This window comes from Echeneis naucrates, chromosome 3 (assembly GCF_900963305.1).
Source record: "Echeneis naucrates chromosome 3, fEcheNa1.1, whole genome shotgun sequence".
NCBI lineage: Eukaryota > Metazoa > Chordata > Actinopteri > Carangiformes > Echeneidae > Echeneis > Echeneis naucrates.
The window spans coordinates 16531259-16555283 of record NC_042513.1 but is presented as its reverse complement, the minus strand read 5'-3'; the positions used below and the strand labels follow the sequence as shown (position 1 = coordinate 16555283).

At 40.5% G+C, this 24025-nt stretch overlaps 2 protein-coding genes across 7 annotated transcripts in view; one reads left to right on the top strand and one right to left on the bottom strand.

Annotated features, from left to right (window-relative positions):
- phkb (phosphorylase kinase, beta) overlaps window positions 1-23148 on the bottom strand; it is an 89017-nt gene extending 65869 nt beyond the window's left edge. For 2 of the 6 annotated variants that reach the window (XM_029497613.1, XM_029497612.1), the window contains exons 1-5: window positions 23062-23136; window positions 20616-20702; window positions 9402-9540; window positions 3541-3640; window positions 1048-1155 (exon numbers count right to left, since the gene is read on the bottom strand). In XM_029497613.1, coding sequence (XP_029353473.1) covers window positions 1048-1155; window positions 3541-3640; window positions 9402-9540; window positions 20616-20702; window positions 23062-23125 — 498 coding nt within the window. In that variant the 5' untranslated portion in view covers window positions 23126-23136. Of the gene's footprint in view, window positions 1-1047; window positions 1156-2458; window positions 2527-3540; window positions 3641-9401; window positions 9541-20615; window positions 20703-22001; window positions 22110-22638; window positions 22663-22764 lie in introns of those variants that run through there. The other 4 variants (XM_029497614.1, XM_029497615.1, XM_029497616.1 and 1 more) reach the window with 4 other exon arrangements.
- A 487-nt stretch (window positions 23149-23635) lies between these two features.
- The window catches only part of itfg1 (integrin alpha FG-GAP repeat containing 1), a 119727-nt gene continuing 119337 nt past the window's right edge, over window positions 23636-24025 (top strand). Inside the window, exon 1 of the mRNA XM_029498554.1 lies at window positions 23636-23863. Coding sequence (XP_029354414.1) covers window positions 23686-23863 — 178 coding nt within the window. The 5' untranslated portion in view covers window positions 23636-23685. The remainder of the gene's footprint in view (window positions 23864-24025) is intronic.

The following is a 24025-nucleotide window of genomic DNA, read 5'->3' as shown; positions in this document are numbered from 1 at the left end:
TTGGCCACCCTTCTTTATACAGTATATTCACTCTCTATACACACATTGCCCACTAGGGCTGGGCGATATGGAACAAAATCCTATCACGAGATTTAATATCAGTCGATATCAATAGTCAGTATATCACAATATAAATCAAATAACTATTTCTGTCAAAAGTTAAACATATGAAATGTACTACAGACCTTGTAGAACTGTATTTCTAATAAATAAAATTATTATATAATAAACTAAAATCTTAATTCTGAGCAGTCAGAAGCTTCAAGTCTTACAGGAGAACACAAACAAATCGACAACTAAATTCTTTGGTCAATTACAGAAAATAAAATAGGTAATACAAAATAGTACTGTATTGTACAAAATAGACAAAAGTCTCAATTCTAACCAGTCGAAAACTCGACACAATTTGCAGTGCACACGACTCTGCTTCTTGTCGGACTTTGAATAGCCAAAATATCCCCACACTACCGAATTCCTTGGACCTTTCTTCTCAACAATGTCCTCATCATTTGAGCCTTGGGCTGTGTCCGTTGGGGTGTCTTTTTCGGGGATACTGTTGCTCGTGTTAACATTTTATGCAGTTTTCACGTATTTTATCTCCCACTCCTCACGTACTTGAGGCCAAAACAAAAGCATGTGTGCTTACGTTTAAGCCGGCTGCATCACCTACTCTCTCTCTGTGTCTGTCGACCTAGCCTAGCCTAACCTGGCTGTAACTGTTCCAGCTGCGTGATTGGCTTGGCACAGTGCTATTCTCATTATCATTGGCTGTTTGTGTTGTCTGTCAAAACATGGCTGGAATTCGTTCTATCGACCATGTCTTCGATTTCTATCGAGGAAAAGTTATTTCACAATAATTATCATTATTCACAATTCCTTCATATCACTGACAGAATAATAAGTGTATTGTCAAATATAACGCACCCATGAGGATCAGTAAATTTTACACCTATACACACATTCCAAAGTGTACATACTGCGTACATGCACAATCATCAAAAATGATTTTTATATTTAATCTCTGCACTTTTCTGCTCACGAGCTGACCTGCAGGTGGTGGTAGTCGTCGTAGGAGTACACTTCATCACCGGTGTATACATTGAATACAGAGTGCAGACACTTGGAGGGGCTGGGATCCTGTTTAAACTGCTCCACCTATCACACCGACACACCCAGACAAAGAGAAGAGAATGAAAGACAAGGGTCAGTGATAGGAGAGAGAGAAAGGAAGAGGGCCAGGACAATGCTGCCATGATCAACTCCTTTCATCCCTTTACTTCAAGTGACACTTCAGCTTCCCTCTGTGCTTTAACTTCATCTCTGGCTAAAACCGTTTTCAGTCATTCTATTTGAGGAGCAAATGCAGCTGCGTTCGCTGCCTCGGCTTCCGTCAGATTTCAATCATTTCCACAGTAAAACTGACTCATTTGAAGGACAAGCGCTTCCCATGAAATGGCAAGTGCCCAGTGCCAATGTTGTGAAGCTCTGTTTGAATGCATTTACAGTAGCGAGGTACATTCATGTGCAATGCAGCAGCTCCTAATACAGCACATGTGTACTGTGTGTTGTGGCCTTGAACACTGTCTAAGTATTTTCTTGTATATATTTTTCACCAGTACCGTCAATGTATTTCATGTATATTGGCTTTCCAACAAATCAGTTGCAAAAGAACTTAAATGATAGTTAGCATACTGGAGCTGCAATCTGTTAGCTAACCTTAGTGTAACGATACAGTATATAGGCACAAATGCAACACAACATTATCGGCTCTGAAACAGATCATGGTCAGATTTGGCACAAACACACCTCAACAACATGTTAGTAGTTATTTTGTGTTCAGTGGTTTAACGGTGGCTTTGTGTGTATTTGCTGCAAACACTCAACTACACACCAAATCATGGCTGTGGTGCCAGCGCCGTCTCCAGAGTTATAAATAATAGTCCCTTTGTCCCATTTTTACATTGTGTGTTTTTGTTCTCCCCACCTGCTCTCACGTTCTCTCCATCACCAAGCCCCCCATCTCCATTTTCCTCTATCGGTACTCTCTAACATAGCTCCTGTCTCTATCTTTTTTCCCTTCCTTTCCCTCTTTCCTCTGGATAATTCACTCTGCCCAGCTTCCCCTCCCTGTATTTCTCAGCTCAGGTCACTGGGGGAGACCCTCTGTCCCACTTTTACTGAATCTGCTCCACTTCTTGCCGTCCCACAGCGGCCCATTTTGGTGCATGTGCGAGTGATTGTTGGGGAGCAGAAGAAAAAGAGATACCTCTAGCAGCAGCTAACAGTAGGTGCTACTGTTTGTGTTCCAATAAAACCTACTTTTGAACCAAGCATTCTGTAATTCTCAGAGCCACAGTGTCAAGTGGCTTCTACACACAGGATATTCTGATACTTCTTGTTTCAAGGGCTGCAAATCACCAGTTTGAACCATATTAGTAAAACCCCTGCTGCTCCATACCATGCATTTATTTTCCATCCACAGTTGACATGAAACTCCTCCATCAGGATTTTACTTGGCATTGCCCAGTTTACAGCAGTAGTTCAGGAGGAAGACAGAAAAACATAAGACATTTCAACACCTTAAGAAGTTTAGACCCCTGTGGAAATTCTATCAACGTTTGCACTTTCAACATATTTGGAACATACAAAATGGGTTAATGAAAAACATGTCCTCATTATCCTTACAGAACATATTATCCACTTGCATTCAAATGATGTAAAAGATATATGTATTGTAGGTCTAGTTGTACAGGAGACAGTGTTGCTGTCTCTTTTGTGTACAGTGGCACAGTTGGTCAAACCGAACAGAACAAAACCCTTTGAAGCTGAAGGTCACTTCTTGGGTTGACAGAGGAGCCCAGCTGCAGTAGTTGCTCTGTGATACCTGCCCAGCAGTGACCCTGTGTCACGTCTCCATTAAAAATGCCATGTTCTCTGTAAGTGTTGATGACGGGCCGTAATGAGCGCTGCTCTGTGTAATTAACTGGGTAAACGCAGCTTTGTAATTAAGAGACCAAAAAGCTCTACCCTAAATTAGGTTGTCAAGGTCGAAGCAAGATGAAACAGAGGGGCTTTCAACGGCAAATGCTCTTAAACATGCTTGTACACAGCTGCACAGCTGGCTGCTCTATTAAAAGATGGTCCTCTTGTGGAATTAAAAATAAAAAACAAAACACAACTGTACACATATCTGGTTCTGTTTTGGGGGCATAGCATGGAAGGGAAAACCTACTCATGCATGTGCATCAGGTTTACTGCAGATGTGCCATGAAATTCCCCTGTTAGGAGCTAAAGCCTTTGGCAATTAACAGATTGCTGGATATTAAGCGCTTAGGACTAAAACAACCGGCTCCCATTGTCATTTGTTCTCATATGAAGGCGGAAGCAGATGTGTCCCATGCTCTAGCTCTGAGAGGTTTTGATGAATAGGGGCTCAGTAACACACCTTTGATCTGTAATACAGTGTGTAATTGCATCGTGCTTTTATGCAAACATGCAGTGTGAAAGCTGAGGAGCTGAGTGGAGGCTGGCTGAACTCACCTTATCAGCCTGTCTCATGTAGCAGTAGAGGATCCCTCTCATACACTTGATGGCAGAATGCTCCAATTCATGTGTTCGGCCCAAGTCATCATCGATGCGTCTGAACAGCAGACAATAGAAGGAGAAGAAGAGGAAGGAAAGAAACAGGCTGTTTTTAATACATAGCAATTACTATTTCAGTGCTAAAGGTTTCAGTCATTTTTCTTCTGATGGTTATGTTTTTAACAAAGTAAACAAGGCAATCAGCATTCATAGCAGCAGACAGGCTGCAGGCAAGACAGCTACCCAGCTTCTAATTCACTTTGCTTGGAGACACTGCTGTAAAAGTAATAATGCACTTAATGGACTAAATTGTTTTTAATATAAACATGTAGAAAAAAAAATCAGCTGACAACTCATTTTGTCATTGGCTTCTCTTGTGATATTGTGTCAAAACATGTGAATGCGTATGTGTTAATTACTGGACAATGCTGCATATATTTTTTTTATCCCCTGTATGATTAAGAATGACTGTGATGAATGAGCCCTGTTATCATGTGCTTTATGAATCCTTGGGTGGACCAGCTTATGTGCTTGATTTCTGTTTGTGCCCAGTTCTTCATCAGAAAATCAACCAAAGTGTACTCATATTGTTGGCAACAATGTTGGGCAGTTTTTCTTTTCTTTCATTTGGAAAACACAAGAAGTACATCAGTTGAAAAGTAAGCCTTTCTTTGGTGCTGCAGTGGAGAGGGTGAGCAGCACCATGTTCCTGGGGGTGCACATCAGCGATGACCTCTCCTGGACCACCAACACTGCATCACTGGCCAAGAAAGCACAGCAGCGTCTCTACTTCCTGCGCAAACTGAAGCGGGCAAGTGCTCCACCACCCATCATGACCACGTTCTACAGAGGAACCATTGAGAGCATCCTTACCAGCTGCATCACTGTGTGGGGCGGGAGCTGCACTGACTACAACAGGAAGGCTCTACAACGCATCGTGAGAACAGCTGAGAGGATAATTGGTGTACCACTCCCCTCCCTGCAAGACCTATACACCACCCGCCTCAGCCGCAAAGCCATCACAATCGTCAATGATGCAAGTCACCCTGCACACAGTCTGTTCAGCCTCCTGCCTCTAGAAAGAGGTACAGAAGTCTCCGCTCCCGCACCACCAGACTCACCAACAGCTTGATCCACCAGGCCGTGAGGCTGCTGAACTCTCTCCCCTGTCCACTCTCAGCCCCAGCCAGAAGAAACAACACCAGGCTGGCAGGAGGAGTCTAGGAACATTGGACTCTCACCCCCCCTGCATATGCAATTTGCACACACCTGCTGCTAACTGTTATTTTTATATTTGCACTACCCATTATTATTATCACTACTACTATCTAAGTACTTGCACTAAAACCCTACTTCTACGAACAACAACTACCTCAATGCACACAGCTGGAACACTCAGTGTTGTCTTGTCTTGTCATACCCTGCTATGTTAGTAGTGGACTCTGTACTTTATGTCTTGTCTTGTCATACCTGGTTAGATTAGCAGCACTAGGCAAAGTGGCCTTCAGTTACTGCACTTTATTTATTTTAACTTAGTTTAGGATCTGTCTTGTTGTGCATCTGCACTTTACTGTTGCCCATGTAAACGCATAGGATAGTGTGAAACACAATTTCGATTCCTTTGTATGTCAAGTACATGTGAAGAAATTGACAATAAAACTGACTTTGACTTTGACTTTGAGAAATAACCATACAATATTGGCCCCTCTGCAGATGAGTTGTATACAGGCGGTGTATTTGAGCTTGTCTGAGATGGTGTTAAAGTTTCCAGCTGAACAGAAACAACAGGGCCTTCAACTACGTTTGATGGAGGGTCTTCCATATTAGGACCGATTATAGTCCACAAATATACTGCAGATAATTAATTATTTCTTTAGGAGCTTGGACTTTTCTCAGTGTATGCAGACTAGTCCAGAATAGCCGGCTGCCCACTGAATGAGCTACCTGTCATTTCATATTAATTCATGTTTGCTCCTCTTAATTGCTTGTGAGAAGTCTGTGTGAATACTAAGCGGATGAGCACTGTGAAACAAGGTATAATTTTTTTTTGCTTGGTATGCACAAACCAACTGCAAGTCACCTGCAAATGTAAAAATGAGCTTAGTCATCAGTGGCATGCAACAATCCCTTCAAAAGTCACTGTGTAACTCTAAAAGCCTTTAAAAATCTTGGTATACTTATATCTGCACCCAGTTTGGATCACACTACAAATCACTTGCAGACAAGTATAACTGTTTAGTTTTTAAGGGAGTAATATTGTTAATGTAGTGAATCAATGACGTTGCTGGGTAGTGGCAGTCGGTACATTTCAGGCGGGGCTCGTAGTTTTCAGATGCCGATGAGAAGTTTATACTTTTTTCACTGCTACTTTCATGAACTAACCATGTTGATGCTCTCTCTGCCCTATCCAACTGACGTTAGTCACTCAAAGCGTCCACAATACTAGGTATGAGTTTGTTAATGCATCCATTTTAATACATCCGTTGTCCACTGCTCTCCTGAAACTGACACTACTGGCCTCAACTAAATTGACTTCTCTGATGGTGTGCTGTAATTCCACACAACTCACCTCGCCTCCCAGCTGGGTCTTGTCTATCAGAGGTGCAAAAGAAGAGACAACCTTAGAGGCTCTGGCAGAATGCAGATGGCCGTCATAACTACTATGAGACAGTGGACAATGCAACATGGATTACTGTCAAAGGGAACACCAATAATTTATTTAATCCCATTAGGTGGCTGAGACTAGTAAGAGACAACGTGATTGTATTGATCGAAGTGAACACTTAAAATAATGCTGATATTGATTTTAAATCAAAGCACCCTGCCCTATTCCAGAGATCAACCTAACAATGACTTTTAAGTATGGACAGAGGAACGTCAGGCCATTGACGTGAAATTTTGTTTTAAGTGATGCATTTATTACTTTGTCTCTCCTCCCCTCCACATCTGAAACGGCCGCAGTCAGAGGGGGACAGCATCTTTTCATCTATCAGTCCAGGTAGCTAATGTATTAATCATGAGATGATGAAGCACCTAGCAGGGCTTGCTGTGACATACCCAACTTTTTAAATTTAATTAGTGTTATTCACGAAATATCACCTCGCCCACCCCATTAAAAATTTTGAACAATTAAAATTTAAACAATTTAAGAATAAAATTAAACTAGATGAGTTGGTGAATGGAACTTAACACATCCATTTAATACATAAATTTGTTGCATCCAACTGCCAGTCTAGTCATCAGCTCACGCGCACACACACACAGCAGCAGCTGGGCATGAAGTAAGTAACGGCACTAGCCAAGCCTGTCAGATGAGAATAATCTTAATTAAATCCCAGTGACAATTCTAATAGGAGGGAGCCATGACTGATGACTGGGATCTGCCGCTGGTCACATCACTGCAGTACACTCTATTTTTACCCCTCTTTCTCTGTCTTCACCCTCCATGTAATTTCTCTTCTCTCTCTTATCTCTCCATTTGCTTGATCGCTCCCTCTGCCCACCTTACCCTCTAACCCCCCACCCCCCTTCATAACATCTCCTTCAGTCTCTCTTGTTCTCTGTATCCCCCTCTCTTGTCCACTTTGTCTCCATCCATCAAATCTTGGGCTTTCTCTTTCTCTCAGTTTCTCCCCATCTTTCTCTTCATCTACCCCACCAGACCACCCGCCTCTGTCTCCCCCTCTCTCTCTCTCAGTCCTATTAGAGACTCATTTTGTGCAAGTGCTCTTTTTCCTAGAAACTAATCACTGAGGAATGTGGGCATCAAGAGCAGACACAGTTGTTAAAGGAGTTTGAGGCATTTCAACTTTTCTCAGAGAAATCCTTAAGTGTTCTCCTCCAAGCAATAATTGAGATGTGTTTAAAAAGCCTTCGAATCAGAGAGGCAGATTAAAGATCAGGGTCAGTAAGTATGAAATAGAAGAGACTTTATTAAAAACTAAAGTTCAAGTAATGGGAATATATGGACAGAAAATTGTGCATATGTGCAAACATTACTAATAAACTGATAGAACTGTGAATTTGTGGTATGATTTGCACATAATGCTCTATGAAAGTCATCTATTTGTGCATGTTTTGTTTCTTCTGATTTTTTTTCTCTGTTAGTAGAGAAAGGCAACCTTATTTTGTCTCTCTCATGATAAAATATAGAAACATCTTTTACACTATGCTTATGTACAATTTTAACAAGCCACGACAGCCATAAACCACATCTTCTACTTCTGCACATGTCATGTGTCCTTTATGGCTCTTGTATATTCAAATGTTCACAGAATGTTGGACCAAAATATTCTGTAGTCCAGTGTCTGCAGCAGCAAACACAGAAAAAAACTAATTCACCATTGGGACTAAACTTTTTGAAAGTAGAAATTCTTTTGCAATGTAGATATGCTTTGCCTTTTGAAACCCATTTGCTAGAACATAAGCCTCAGCTGTTTGTCTGCTTACTAAATACAGCAGTTTGAGTCTTACTCCCAAAGCCAAACAGCAGAGTTTGTAGGGGTTCAAGTTATGTAAAAAAGTAAAACCCATTAACGACCAGAAAATCCACTTTACAATATTTCCCCAGTGTCGTGAAGTCCAATCTAGATGCTATCAAAGTGCAGTCTAATGTTAGCATCAGTGCCCTGCTCCTTATTGACTTTGGGGAAGTTTAAGCTTCAGCAACCTCAGCTTAATTCATTTTCCAAGATGATGTTGCTTTCACCAGACACACTCGTCTTCATCCTAAAAGATCTTTGTCTGGGGAATTAGCTTAAACTTCAAGCTCTTAGCACAGTATTATGTATAATATAGCACAATGGAGCGACACGGCGAGACAGTGGTTTAGGCCGGGGGGGGTCTCCAGCCTTCATCAGCTCGTGGGCCGCTTGTATGACGGAGAAATTGTCCACGGACTGGAGTGGTAATGTAATTTAAAAAAACAACAACAAACAAACAAAAAAGAAGAGGAATCTAAATGAAACACCTTAATTTTGATAGCTTCATTAGTCACCGCATATTACACAGAGGGGGCGTGTAGCCTTTCAATCACCTGTTGCGATGAAACCGTAATTGAAGCAGGCCTCTTGATAATTTCTTTTAAATGCAGCTTTCTCTTTGCTGTCTCTCTGAGACCTTTCTGGTGTCTCGTCGTTGGCTCCTTCTCACAGAAACACTCCGGCGACTTCTGTTTGCGGGCCATTTTTAGTGTTAGCTTGCCAACTTAACGAGGCGCGGGAAATATCTGGCAGTGAGGTGCAGGCGAATGTGGAAACATTTCATAATAAAATACCTGGAAAACTGTTCCTGGAAAATAAAATCCAAATAAGTTGTGTCTTTCTCTCGTACCAAATGGTCAACGGGCTGGGACCCCTGGTTAGGCTTATTGGTCACCTCCCAAGGTCTATACACATGCAATAAAATGGCAAGCTAAATTGCTTGTTGATGTAAATGTGAACATGAATGGTTGTTGTGTTTCAGGCCCGTGATAGACTTGGCCACCTTTTTCAGCTCCAGTTATCCTACAACCCACCAGGATAAACAGCATCACAACTGGACAAATGGATATTGTATTAGAATTAGTAAGAAAGCAACAGCTAATAAATATTTCTAGCTATAATTTTCGTGTTGGCCAGCAAATGTGGTACTTAGTAGAAAGAAATGAAACAATAAAAAAAAGCTAGAAAGCAGGACAGCAAAGCCCCAATTCACATGAAATAATGGCCACAAATGATGTTTCCTTCCTAACACCTCCCCAAGCACACTCAGCTTTTTTAAATATGAAATGAATCTTCCTTTACTGTCTATTGGTGCATGCGTGCAAGTTGTATACAAACCGGTAGGCCATAGCCAGGGCCCAGGCACCAGCAGCACAGTACAGGGAGTCCCGGACCTTGGCCTCTTTGCATGTTGAGCATGTCTTAACCGGGAACAGGCCTGTGGTGGGACTCTGGTAGTTCAGAATTGTTGTTTTGACTAAGTAGAGATAGACAGAGACAGAAAGAGAAAGAAAGAGACGGAGCAGAGTTTGTGTTACTCAGTAAAGGCAATGACACTCCCATGAGCTGAAACACCAATAAAGACATTATATGTAAAATACATGTAAGAAAATACTGCTGACATAGCTCTGTTACTCACAGCAAGTTCTAGCTGTCCTGATATATCAATGTAAAACCAAACATAACTGTGACTTGGTAGTTGCAGTTGGGGCATTCATTGACTGAAACCCTCATACCTTATCTAACGTGTTTTTAAAAGCTACTAAAAAAATATTTTATATATATTTTTTTCATATTCACTTTAATGAATAATGTGTAATGTGTGATTGTTTTTGTATTGTCTTTTTCTAAACATGTTGATTCATGTGTCGACTGCACAGCATCTTGTAGCTAGGTTCAAAATGTTTTAAAAATAAAGTTTACTTCCAGACTTCCAAACAAAGAAATCCAAACAATTGGCATTCAGTGCAGTATTCATTACTTGACCTCACTAATAATGCTGTTATTGAGATGATTAATTTCCTCCTACACATTACAAGACCTTAGTTTGTCTATTTTCACTGTTACACAGAAACAACATCACTGTAATTACACCTCTGCCAATTTCTACCAGATATTTATGTTTCATGATCAGGCAACCAGTTGTGTTCTCTCCGCCCCCCCCCAACACCACCCCCACACATACACACATTTGTAAAGTGCATAAATATAATATTTATTCTGCTCCTCAAGCAGGGTTACAACTCTCTCATCTGCTGGCACCGCCTGACCCATGACCTCCCTCAGGCTGTACAGCTGCTGCCACTGCCTCATCCTGTTCTCTGAGTTCTTCCTATGAATATTCAGGTTCAAAAGAATTAAACGAAAAAATTTTATTGCATTCAGTTTCATTTAGAGGGATTCTGGACACAGACTTTTGGCAGCCTATTGTCAAGTTATTATAAGAGTCAGTTGGAGCAGAGGTATTTCAGCTTGAGTTGCGCAGATATTTACAGCATGGTTTTTGTCACAACATACGGACTATGAGAACGCAAGGATGCCTATTCAAATGGAGCAAATTTTCAACTGTGGTATTGAAAGTGTGGCTGCAACAGCAATGAAAAGTAATACTGCAGACCACTTGATGAATAGTCTTACAAGAGTTTAAGTCCATGTCACTGTGCACAGACCGCTGATTCATGTCCAGTGGTGTTTAGTAGCTGACTTTGACCTCAGGTCTCGCGCAGAGAAATGTGTATCTTGTATATGTTTTGAACACTAAGAGAACACATCAGATGGCTTACAGTGTTTCTCCATTTCTGCCCATCAGAGGGGAAGTGAGGAAATCACTTGAAGAAACCTGTTGTGGTTTATCTTTGTACCTCAAAAAGAACATCTTGTTCCCTAAAGTTTGGCTGAGAAAAATTGTGATTAATTCTATAACTAATTATTCATTCATCATTCATTCATCTTCAACCGCTTATCCGTTTCTGGGTCGTTGGGGGTGCTGGAGCCAATCCCAGCTCACACTGGGTGACAGCGGGGTTAACCTGGACAGGTCACCAGTCCATCACAGGGCCGGAACACAGAGACAGACAGAGACCAACAACCACTCACATTCACACTCAGACCTACAGTCACCAGTTAACCCAAATATGATGTCTTTGGATGGTGGGAGGAAGCTGGAGTACCCGGAGGAACCCACAGGGAGAACATGCAAACTCTGCACAGAAGGGCCCCAGGCCGGGAACCGAACCCACGGTAAGGTTCTTACTGTGGGGCAACAGCGCTGTGCTGCGCATAACTAATTATAAACTCATTTTCGGGGTTTTTTTCTCCCATCTTTCTGCTTTTCCCCATTCGGGGTTGCCAGAGCAAGTCTGTGACTTACTGTGACTTGCATGATTGATTTGGCTACAGCCGTACACCCTGCTGTTGATCTGGATTTGGGAAGGGCACAAGACTGCCACTAGTGGGCGCCTTGCGGCCAGCGTTCCATGTGGTGGAATTGAACCCCGGTCTCCCACATACCAAGCAAGTGTACTCACCACTGTAGTAAGGAGGCAAACTACCATAATAAATAATGCAGGACAAAATTTGAGCTGGAACTGCTTCACTAGCAAAGGAGCTGAACTGCTTCTTTGCATGGTTGGAAGTGAAAACTCAAATCACACACTCACACACTCACACCCCCCCTCCCACTGTGCTAACCACACAGGCACTGGTTTTTCAGCAACATGAAGTGAGACAGCTGTTAATAGGGGTCAACCTGGGGAACGCTGCAGGCCCTGTCTTCCCACTCAGGTGCTAACAATACAGAGACAATTCAAAACCAGGATCCCTGCCACCTTTGATCCCCACCAATTTGTTTACAGGCAGAAAAGACCGACAGAAGACGCCATCACGCCTTCCACACAGCACATTCCTCACTAACCGCTCCCAGTCTGTCAGGCTGGGTTCCCCCCACCTCTCCTCCAGCATCACTCTCATCACTGGCTGCCCACAGTGCTACATGCTGAGCCCCCCGCTCTATTACATTACACACATGACTATGCATCCTCCCAAAACTCCAACTCTATGATAAAGTTGGCTGACGACGCCAGTGATTGGCTTCATCTCAAATGAGGACGTCTGTATCCCAGTATGAATTCCACAAACTGACCCTGTGGTGCTCTGCAAACAATCTGGCACTAAACACAAAGAAAACACTGGAACTGATCCTGGACTTCAGCAAGCACAGACCTGACACTCTGAAATAGACCACAGCTTCAAATTTCTCACGTCTCCTGAAAAGGAACAACCTGTGTGACAAGCTGCTGATTACTTTCTACCATGCTGCAACAGAGAGTATCCTGACTTATTATCTCGCCAGGTGGTACATGAACACCCCAGCAGCTGACCAGAAAGCACTGCAGAGCCTCATAAAGTCAGTAAAAATCATCATCTCATTGCTTTGGTTTTGGACTTTTGAACTTTAACACACCCCTGACTTTTCTTTTGGAGCCATGACAAGGTAGATATGTCTGATTGGGATGAAATGGATTGCTCTGAGATTGTCTCCATGACAACCTGACGGCACTACATAGACAAGTGATGACAAACTAAGATGGTTCAAGTTCACTAAAGTTCATGCTCTGCATCAGTTACTGAGAACAGAACAAGGGATGAAAGCTCTTAATGTGAACAGAACAGATTGCAGCCCTCCAATAATATATGTTGAAATATTACATACTCAAAGAGAAGGCCTCCAGGAAAGTAATTTATCTATTTCATACACACATGCAAGCACACAATTACACATAAACTCATATCCTCCTCTCCCACAGAGGTCCCCTTAGAGATGACTAATCTGTCTGGAGGGATCACTTCATTTTTCATCAGAACATTATGCCAGTGCAAATGAAGGGGACATCCATTCTGCACTGTTTTTTGTTACAGGGCAAAGGAGAGATGGAGAGAAGGAAAATTGTAGAAAAAGAGATGAGGGAAAGACAGATAGAAAAGATGTGTGTGTGAATAAAATAAATAAAATGAGCCAAAGTGAGCAAACAGTACTGGGTGAGAAACGGGGTGGAAACATCAATCTATCAGTGCATGTGAGTATATCTGTTTGTGTGTACGAGAGAATTTAGGGCAACATTGACAATGAGATAAAGAGGTTGCTCAGAGAAACTGGGCAGATCATGAAAAAGCATCTCAGGTAGTCCACTTCCAGGTGTCAAACTAATGAGGTGTGCCCCGATATCCATGCACACATGTACACTCCCATTAATATTACTCGTCCTAGAACATTAAACTGACTCATACTGAACGTTACCTTGTACTTATTAAAGTAAGTCTATTTGAAAAGGTGAACCCTGATTATGAAGTAAAATATACTTACTGATTCTGGTGCCCTTGTGTTGACACCTGGTCACACCTTGTGTGACAAATTAAGAGTAGGCTTAGACACACACAGACGTACGCAGAGCAAACCCCAACCCGATTCATCTGCATTGCTCTCGTATGTTGCAGTAATAGGACAGCACCACTGGGTACAGGCTAATTTTGACTGTGGCAGAATGTGAATGGCTGAAAGACAAACTGGTCATCACACACACAGTCATACCACACACTTGTTTATCTTTAGTGCTGTCTGTATAGTTAACCACAGTGCTGTGAGAACTTTCACAATATATGAAACATGATGCATGTATCTACAATTCTATCCTTGTAATATGTCGGTTCAAAAAGTGTTTGTATTGACAAAAAAGAAAAAAAAAGTGTGAAGGACTTAATGTTTCATCCTCTGTGATCCAAGACTGTGGTAGTCATCATTAAAGGAGGAGGATATAAACAATGGGAATTCTGAACATTGTTAATTTTCTGTTTCTCTGGATGCAAATCAACTGTTGTGTGGACTTTTCTGCCTACCAATCCATCAACCTAATGTCCCAGTAAATCAGCAGCTAATGTCTCAGACTCCAACAATCTGCTCTTTTACGATGGGCCATTTCACTGCACTGACAGGATGGAGAAAATGAGAGAAGATGATGGGGAAAAAATACACAAGATAGATCGAAAAGACAAAAAATGACGAAAGAAAAGAAAGCAAGATACCCACAATGGATGCTAAAGGAAAATATGGAAGTATACCAACTGTCATTGTTCATGCCAGCCTGAACAACAGCTGACAGGTCCATTTCTGCTGATTCTGACATAAAACCTAATGTAAGACAAACAAACTGGCTACAAAACCTGATTTGTTTCAGAATGTTGACATCGCCTACACGTAACTACATTTCCCCGAAGAAAGAATAATCTTTTTAAAAGGGAAATTGCATTATTTTAGGAAATAATCTTATCAGACAATGCCGAACATGTGGACTGCATTCATTCCACTGCAGTCCACATTATGTTATACTGTGTTTTATTTCTTGAAAACACATCATTACAATATTATAATGCATGTTTCATGGATAAGCAATGCTTTGTGTCACATCACATGCAAAACCACAATGCACTGTCAAGGTGTAAAATGGCTTCAAAAGCAGGGACCACTGTGCAAAAACTGCAAAGACAAAAATGTTTAAATATTATTGTTAAAAATATTGCATATATCACAAAATACCACAATATTTAGAACTACTGAATATCAGGCAAAGTCCAAAACTTATTAGCTTTCTATCCACTGGTGTGGTGAGAGAAGATCAATATCAATCTAATATCTAGGAGAGGCTTAAAGCAGGACCTAATGTTTAGCATTAAGCGTGGCTCAGCATAAGGACAGGAACCGCTAAACTTAACTATACAAATAATGAAATAGATAACACAAACAATATAACTGTGTGCTGAGGTTTGTTAAACAGGAGCTCTGAAAGCAAGGGTCTGTTGTTGTTTTCTTTTCAACCCTGCCAGAGGATCTCAGACCGCATCCTGGCTCAGTAACATAGAGAGGGGGGCACCAGAGCCTGGTATGAAAGTAACTGAAAGAACTTTTGAGAGTGGAGATGCTAAGAGAGCATCTGACTCACATGTATATGGTAGATTTCAGGCGCCAAAGCGGAAGGAAATAAAAAGGAAAAAAAAAAAAATAGTCCAAATAAAAGACTGAACCTTGGCTATATTGCTCCAATGACAACAATATTAACACAGAGGCCTGCACACACAAACACATGCTTTTTTTTGGGGGGGGGGTTTCAAAACACAGAACCTGATCAAAAATTACACCAAGACTTTGGGCTGAGGACTTCAATTCACCATGGTTTGAGTTTTATTGCAGTGTGATGATCTCAGATCCATAACTGCTTCTGCATGATATCTGTGACCACCAATATTTTTCATTATTTGCCTCATTTTTTTATTATGTTTTAAGGGGTTAATATATTAAACAAAAATATGAGTGACATTTTAATAGGTAGCATTAGTTTATTTTAGACTGAGCCTTTTTAGCTAGCTATTTATCCATATTCCAGTCCTAATGTTATGCTAAGCTACCGAGATCCCATTTTCAGCTCTGTGCTGCATTTGCAAGTTATATGTTTCTCTCACTTAATTAATTTGTGATGTGAATTTTCAATGGTTTTTGTAGTGCATCGTAAGAAGCAAATGCTTAAGTGAAGTGAACTTGTGGGAAAGCACAATGCATATATCAGTATCAATCACCTGCATTTTTACTAGAACAGATAAAACAGGCATTTTTTTCAAAAAGGAAATATATTAATAAATACATTTTAATTTAGTACTGTTCTCTACCACTGCCACGGCCACTTTTTGAGAAATTAAGGTACTAAAATATGACAGACCTGAAATGGGCTGATCTGGTTGAAAAGGAAGAAAAAAAAGATAAAGGACAGAAATTAAATCAAATATTTTAATGACTATATGAGGCAAAAAAGCTTTTTTTCCTCACTCTTATAATCGGTGTGAGCCAGACAGCGGAGTGATAGTGCCTTCTGCCACTCGTATTATCAGCGAGCAGGGTGAGTAAATGGAGTGTAGCCACATTGCCACATAAATAAGGAATATAGTCGGGGAAATGCAAGAAGAGAAGGGTGACAGAGAGACGATGAACCTCAGAAGATGAAGGTAAACTTTCCCCTGGTATTCTTTCCTTGATAATGGAAAACAAGTCCCCTATCACAACAGCAGTGTAAGCTTAATACGGCTGCCTTGGACTGAGCTAGGGGCAGATTTGGAACAAAACAACAAAGAAGGAGTAAGGCAGAAAAATGTAACCGGTTTGATTTGTATTGTCACCCGAACCTCTCCCCTCTCAATCCCTTCCCCTGTCTGAGACAGCGAGAGCGCAAGTATATTGGCAGGCAGGTCTGTGTGCCGGCGATAACAATGTTGGCTTTGTTCCCTGCTCGAATTGGACAAGCACTTCCAGCCGCCACCCAACACAACAATTAACCAAGCCCAATGTTCAACGGCATACATTCATATGGCAATCTGGAAGTGGCTTTTCTCTGTAAATCTATTAGGGTTTCAACACAGCTGATGCTGGAGGCAACACTGTGCTCACTGATAGCAGCAAATCGGTTCCAACTGACAGCTACACCTGTTGCACGCTAAACTCTGTTTATCATCTTCAGTTATTTCTCGAAACACACATACAGCCTATTGAATGGCATACATCCATACAACCATAGCATATGCCCACAAACCAGCAGGACAACCCCGCGCACACACACCCACCCACCCACGCACGCACGCACGGACACACACATCCAGCCCTGCCTTCATCAAAGCAGACCAATGGGCTGTATCATATTTGCCAAGTGTGTTCTTGTGAGAAAATGGCTCATCCAAACCATGCAGAGCACTAGGCATAGAAAAGCCCTCAATCCACACCTTCTTTTGTGGCAGTTACCTTTCCTTTTACTTTGTAAGTGAAACAGCAAGACATGAAAACATAAACAGCTTACATCTGGCAAAATTGTGATTGACATTAAAACTTAAGTAAATCCAGTGCCTGACCCAAAGCTGTGATTTGTCTGTCTTCTCAGTTTTCTTCTCTACTCTTCACAGAAATGTCCCCATGAAATCCGTAGCACTTTCATATTATTTCATATTTTTATGGATATTGTGACTTAAGCACCATTAACAACAGACGGTATAATAAGGCTTCTGCAGCATAAAGTTGTATCAACACCAAACATCAACAAAAAACTAGGGCAACAGTAATGTGCCAAAAACTGTACTTGCTCAACGGTGACTCAACCCTCATAGACTTCCACGTCAAAACCACATCCAACTTTAAAGCAGGAATATATCTTTTTAGACTGATACATAAATGGGTTTGATCTCTGTGGCTATGCTCCTGCTTTGTGACTCTAAGGAACAATTTTTTTTTTCAACTCATTGTTGACTTTTCAAAGTTAATATAGGGGAACACATTTTATGCTGTGGCACTTGAGTGACAGCTGGGTGAGTGTATGCTTTCTGCTTGTTATTGAACCAGCATGGACGGAAGTCTCAGCGTGACACACCTCCCATCTCTTTGCCCATGTCTGGATTAGCTGAAGTCAGGCAATGCCAAGATGGCAACAGTAGAGCAGCCCACTCGAAGCTTCAAAGCTGCTCTTGAGAAACCAATGGATGACATTATGGAAGCTATTTTCATCTTTAACAAGTCACAGTACTGCAGACATAATAAATAAATAAAATTTTGATTCAGTTCACTATTTGTTTGCCGTTCTAAGCCCTGCAACTGTTCATTATGCAGCAGTTAGTTGCCACCTACCCAAATAACAGAACTTTTTACATGATGGTGTAGGATAACAGGTCGAGAACAAGTATCTGTTACACATTACAACATTTTGGACACATGTAGTCACAGCTTGTGAGATTAAGGCATGCTGTGGCGTAAATGGCTTTGATTTCTCTACTCAATGGAATGCCATAGGTGGAGAGGAACTGTAAAGCCCCTTTAGTTTTTACAGTTGTGCATATTACCATGTGCGGTCTAGACAAAGATCATTATTTGTCTTAAAATGTGTAAGAAATCCAGTGTACAACTGCCACTGTACTATAAAAGTTCTTCTAAGATCATGTTGCGACTAGTCTGCTGTAATGACTTGTAAAATTGAGTAACTTCAGAAAGAGCAACCAAAAAAAAAAAAAAGAGCAGCTGATATCCATAGCAGCATAACTAGCCCTGATCCTCGGGGACAGCATCCTGAGCTGTAAATACCACAATCGAACAGCAGCACACAGCCAGGGGCAACACATGATCCAACCTTCCACACACTAAACCCAGTGCGATCTGATTAGAATACGGAGCGTGACTGTCCCATCCCCTCTTTTGCTCTCTGGCTCTCCTTGTATTGATTTGTTGTACATATTAAGTAAAACAGCAGAATGAATCTATTTTGTTATCATTTATCAAACAAACACAAAATGAACACTATATTTTGGTGTGTGATCAACAACAATTTTAGCTCCATGTTTGGCTTTGATAACAACAATGTACCTAAGCTAGCACACCACATTTGAAGATTTACATACTGCACTGCCCAAATGCAAACACCTGCCAGTTTTCCACAATGCCAAGTTATTGCTCGTTTTGTTTGATTCACATTAACTTCTACTTCTTTTGCTCTCATCAAAGGTTGAAAACTGGTGTGAACACAGACCGTCCCCCAGCAGACATTTTGACTCATCAGACTCATCAAGTGTAACAAATAAAGATTAATAATGGCTGCTTTCACTTTAGTTGCTGCAGTGCCAGGACCCTGCTACGGTGCATGTTGGCTCCCTGGCATCGTTTACACATTGTTCCTGGCGGTAACTACGTGGAATGAAACCAACATTGATGTCATTAGTTACAGATACAGTTTTTGTGAAATGACAAAGATCTGTGTCATAGAAAGGTTTATGATTACAGGGACAGATCTTCATTTTTTTTATTGATACATTACATCAAATGCTTAAACAGAAATATGATTCATGTTAGATTTTAGGTTTAACATGACACAAACGCAAACATTTTACAATCGCAGTGTTTCAAACATAAGTCATAAAACCACCACCTCAGCCTATCTTAGGCTGGTTTCTGGTTGGTGATCAAGGCGGCAGTTTTGATGGTGTAACATGGAGGACATTGTGTGAGGACACTGTGGTGTTCAGTTTTGTGGAAGTGAAGTGTAGTTTCTTTGTGTGTCCTGGGAGATAATACCTGCTGTGCTGAACTCACTGCTGCTGGTAATTCAGTAATCTTACTAACGTTTATCTATCTTTTTATCCTTCCCTGAGTGGGGCTCCATTCTCTTTTACTGCTTCGCTATTTGTAAATCTGTCACTCAGGTTTCTTACCTACTAAAGCAGCTGCAAACTAGTGATTTGCAACTTTTTGTAAATATTGGGAAAAGTTTATTTATTTCATCATTGGTATTATTTTTATTTATAAATATGTCATAAATTTTTCCTTTCATGTTTTACATGCATCTCATGTCATGTCTCATGTCTCATACTTTTTGGCTGCATCTCAACAGTTACATCTGATAGTAAGGCTTTATCAATTGTTAGGAACAGCTTTAAAGAAGTTGGTTGAGATTGTTTTATTTTTGTGATTTAGAAATGCCAGTATTGTAAACAATAACATTCAAACTATCTTAATTTAAGCATGATAACGGGCTCCTGGTTCTTGAAGTTCAGGGCTGTACAGGTTAAGTCAAGCCATCCTACATTTCCATTTGACACTTGTAATATTTTGACATCATGAGCTGGATGTGAATCCTCTGTTTGCAGGTGGTACTATGGGATTTTCTCTGTCAATATTAGTAGGGACAAGTCATTTACTGGTCCCTACTCACTATCCTTGGACTTCTATGTAGAGAACTATATTGTGAGCTAAACTGTAACATTGAAAACATTAATATTTTCTCTGCACTGTTTTTCTGTCTTTTACCATGACTGCTATGCATGATGGTCAATGCATGCATGAGGGGAATCCACTGCAAAGGATGCAATAATTTTCACATTTGGACAGGACGCCAGAATAGCAAACTCCCTGTTCAGTCCACTGCATAGTGAACAGTGAATGATTTCAGATGGAGAATGGGACTTATTCGTGTTCTCTCTTCCTCCACACTTCTGTTGAAGAACCCCTGGCCAATCAGGAGAAGAGCATCTAAAGCAGCATCAACCACGCATTCCTTCACTGCCTTCCTACAGTTAAAATACATCCAGCCGTGCTCAGTGCATTACCAGATCAAGTCAGGACAGTGCATTTTCATTAAATTAAATTCAGGTCAGCGCATGCTGGGTAAGTGTTTTTGCTTTTATATCATCAGGGAACCCGCATGAGTTGCTTTCATCTTCCCAGTGAAGAACAATTTCTCTCTAGATATCAATGTATGCCTGCAAGATGTAATCATGATACCCAAGACTGAAATTGCAGAATATTGGCAATGACAAAACAACTGCATCACATATCAGAATCAGAATCAGAATTGGCTAAGCAGAACAGTTCCTGGAACACTTTACCTGGAAGAGGTTTTTCTGTCCAACTATACTGTTTTGAGTCCCACACAACTGTTGGTTTGATGGTGAGGCCATGGATTGGCAATAGCGAACACGTGTACTTACCTGCACTGTAATAGCGGTCCAGTTTCTCCCATAAGGGCTCATCTTCCTGATGAAGGAGGGACAGTTTAAGAGGTTCATAGACGGACCCTGGTGAGCAAAACAACTGTTACACACAAAGTGCCATGCTCTCTTAATAGTAGCAAGCATTAATCTTCCAAATATTGACCAACAACATATTTTTCAAACTTGATGCATCACCTGTCAATGGCTCCTTAAAAAAATCCATAAAATGTCATGTCTTAAGGACTGAAATGGAGATAATTGAAATCAATACTTCATTGTTTGCGCTTAAAAGTTGAATGGTCATGCTTTAAACTTTTCTTGACAGTCTTGTTTCTCATACTGCATTATATAGATGGCGTCTGTAGTTACAGTTTATGGACACATTTCTTTCATCAAATATTAGTGGGTCCAAAATACAGAAAACAACCAGCAGGGTACAACAAACAATACACATGCTAAAAGTAAATTTGTTTGTTTTTTTTGTCCCTTCACTGCAACACACCACATCTCAAAGGGCTTGACAAAAACAATATTCAGGCCAGGAGCTAAATATTCAAATTGTAATATATGACTTTCTACTAAATATTTTTCTCAGAGCTGAGAGAGAGCTAGAGTATAAGGGAAACCCCCATCTCTTAGACTTTCTCTATTTTCAGGCACTTTACACTTTGCTGAGATTTGCATTTTAATAACTTCGACCTTCGGTCCATACCACAGGTACTGAAAAATTCACATTGTAACTGAAATTAGCATAATTTCCATCAGCTTAAAAGTTTCAGGGTACAAAGCCAATTCATTTCTCTTTAAAAATAATGCTTTAAAAGAGTATAGAGGCAGTCATATATTAAAATTTTAATTTCTAAAATAAAATCACACAAAAGCAGGCTGTTGGTATTTGGCTGGTTTTAAAACAATCTCATAACTAACTCTAGTAATACAGACGTCAAACACTCTCAAAGATGCAGGAAACTATATGACTCCACTATTACAACAAATGTATTTTGTACAAATTTGTTGTGATAAACTTTAACTGACATAAAACTCAGTGTACCCACAATATGAACTTACAGTAAATTAAGCATGTAACATTACAAGATACTGCATTTCTGTAATTTAAACAGCCCAAGGAACACTAATGTATGACTGAGCACAACTATTATTTTGAGTGACAAAATATTTTTCTATCTAATAATCACAAAATAAGTTAAAATTAAATTATTTGTCAAAATGAATACATTGGCCTCAATAAATATTATTTTAAAACTATGATGCATGGAGAAATAATAAGTGAATTTGTGTTTTCTGTGCCACCTTCACTGCTTCATGGTTCTTTGTGTGCGGCTCACTTCATTGTTTTCCCTCACTTCTGTTTCCACTACTTACCAAGTCTGAGAACTTTCCGATGAGGCCAGGCAGTCGCAGTCACTGAACCGGCCATTCTCAAAAGGTGAAATTAAGGCCAATCCTCTCTCTCTCAGCTAAATCACAAATCTACATCAATTCACAGGAAGGTGTTAGTATTTAGGAGTTAGATTTTACACATGCATGATTCAACAATGAATTACATCATGGGATGATGATGATGATCATCAAAAACAACATGCAAAGAAAATTACAATGCTTGCTTTTGAATGAGCGCTATATGAACATTTGAGAGATATAGAGCATTGGTAGATTATCATGAATTATTAAATTATGTATTTTAATTCAAGGAAATGACTTAAATAGAGTAACTATGCCGCTAAAATAGCAGCACTTGATTCGATTATGCCCACATTGCTACATGTATTTTTTACATGAAGGGAACAAATGCCAGACATTCAAGATGATTTCCTTCCATTTTCTGTCCAGACAGAATTTAAAAACATTTTGTATGGAGCTACAAGGTGATTCATGGGGGGCCAGTGTGATGAAATCTGTATTTACATTTCATACAAGAGGGTTAGTACTACAAACAAGTGCTCTTGGTGAAGTTTACATAATTATATGGATCTATGCCCAAAGTGTTTGAAAGACTCACTGGTGGTTGTTTTTTCTATTTTTATGTGTCGCTATGTTGAAACAATGGAGATAAATAACATCTGTTGTGATGTCTCAATCCCTGGAGTGTATGTCAGTGTATGGCACTCTGGAGCAGACCAGATACCTGACACCAGAGCAAGGAAGAACAACGCAGCTGTGCACACAGTCCGGTCCACGGTGTGTGAATCATAACAGCCAGATGAGACCTGTCGAGACGCTCTTTAAATAGCTCCTGCACATTTCCACCTCTGACCTTTCATGCTTGTGCCGCGACTGCGGTGGAGAAATTAAAACGGACACTTAAGGTCCGATTTAACCCGGTATTCGGCGGCTTCACAGACAGGCAGTATCACACAAGCCCAGGCACAAGAGACACGGGAGAGTCACGTTGGAGGATGTCATGCAATGTAACGATTCAGACCTGATCTTTTTGATCGGGCTTTGAACTCCAGGAGTTTCCAACCGACATCGGCCAGGTTCGCCATGTTTACGCGTGCTCGACGCTACCAGAACGTTTAGAGATTTCCGGTTCCCTCTTTCAAAATATCGAAAGGCGGCCTCTTTTCCGATAAGGCACCGGTTTGTACATCATACATTCGAAGCTCCGACGTGATATTTATCGAAATAAATCGTTATTTTTAAGCAAGGTTTAAATTTGTATGTGATAACAGTGTTATTTGGGTAAAAAATTCGTTTGCTCACCTATTGTACAGTTTATTCTGAAAGTAAGTCTTCCTTCACTCGCGCGTTGGATTTGGCTAACTCCCTTTAGCTTGACTTAGCACTGAGCTGTCAAACTACCTGGGTGCGCGACACTAACGTAAACAAGGAAACGCTAACATCACGATGCTTATTCCATTTTCAGGGCGCTAGTGTCGTATCTTTTCGATGAAATGAAAAGATAAGATCTTATTTCAATTTTTTTATTTAATATTAAACATAATACGTGATTTGATCTTTTTTTTTTCATTCTTCCGTTTCACCCTGTCGTAAAGCAGAGTGCCGTACTGCGTATCGTGTTGTGAATAGCTGAACTAACAGAAGGATGGAGATGTTTAAATTGAATCTTTGTGCATTTTTGTTACTTTTTGTGGGACAATATAAGACATTTGCTCTTCAAGATGTAACGGCCGACCTCTTTGGTCCTGAAAATTACGGGACGGTGGCAGCGTTTGGAGATTTTAACTCGGATAAACAGACAGACATCTTCATTATCAGAGGACGTATGTTGATGCTTTACTTCTGTGTGAAATTTGTAATTTAGGCACGTTGCGTTAGAATTGTTAACATTGCATATAAATATATAAATTACACACCATGTTAGATCAGTACTGCCGCCCCAATTCCTATTCTAACATGTTTAAACTATAACTGTGCCACTTTGA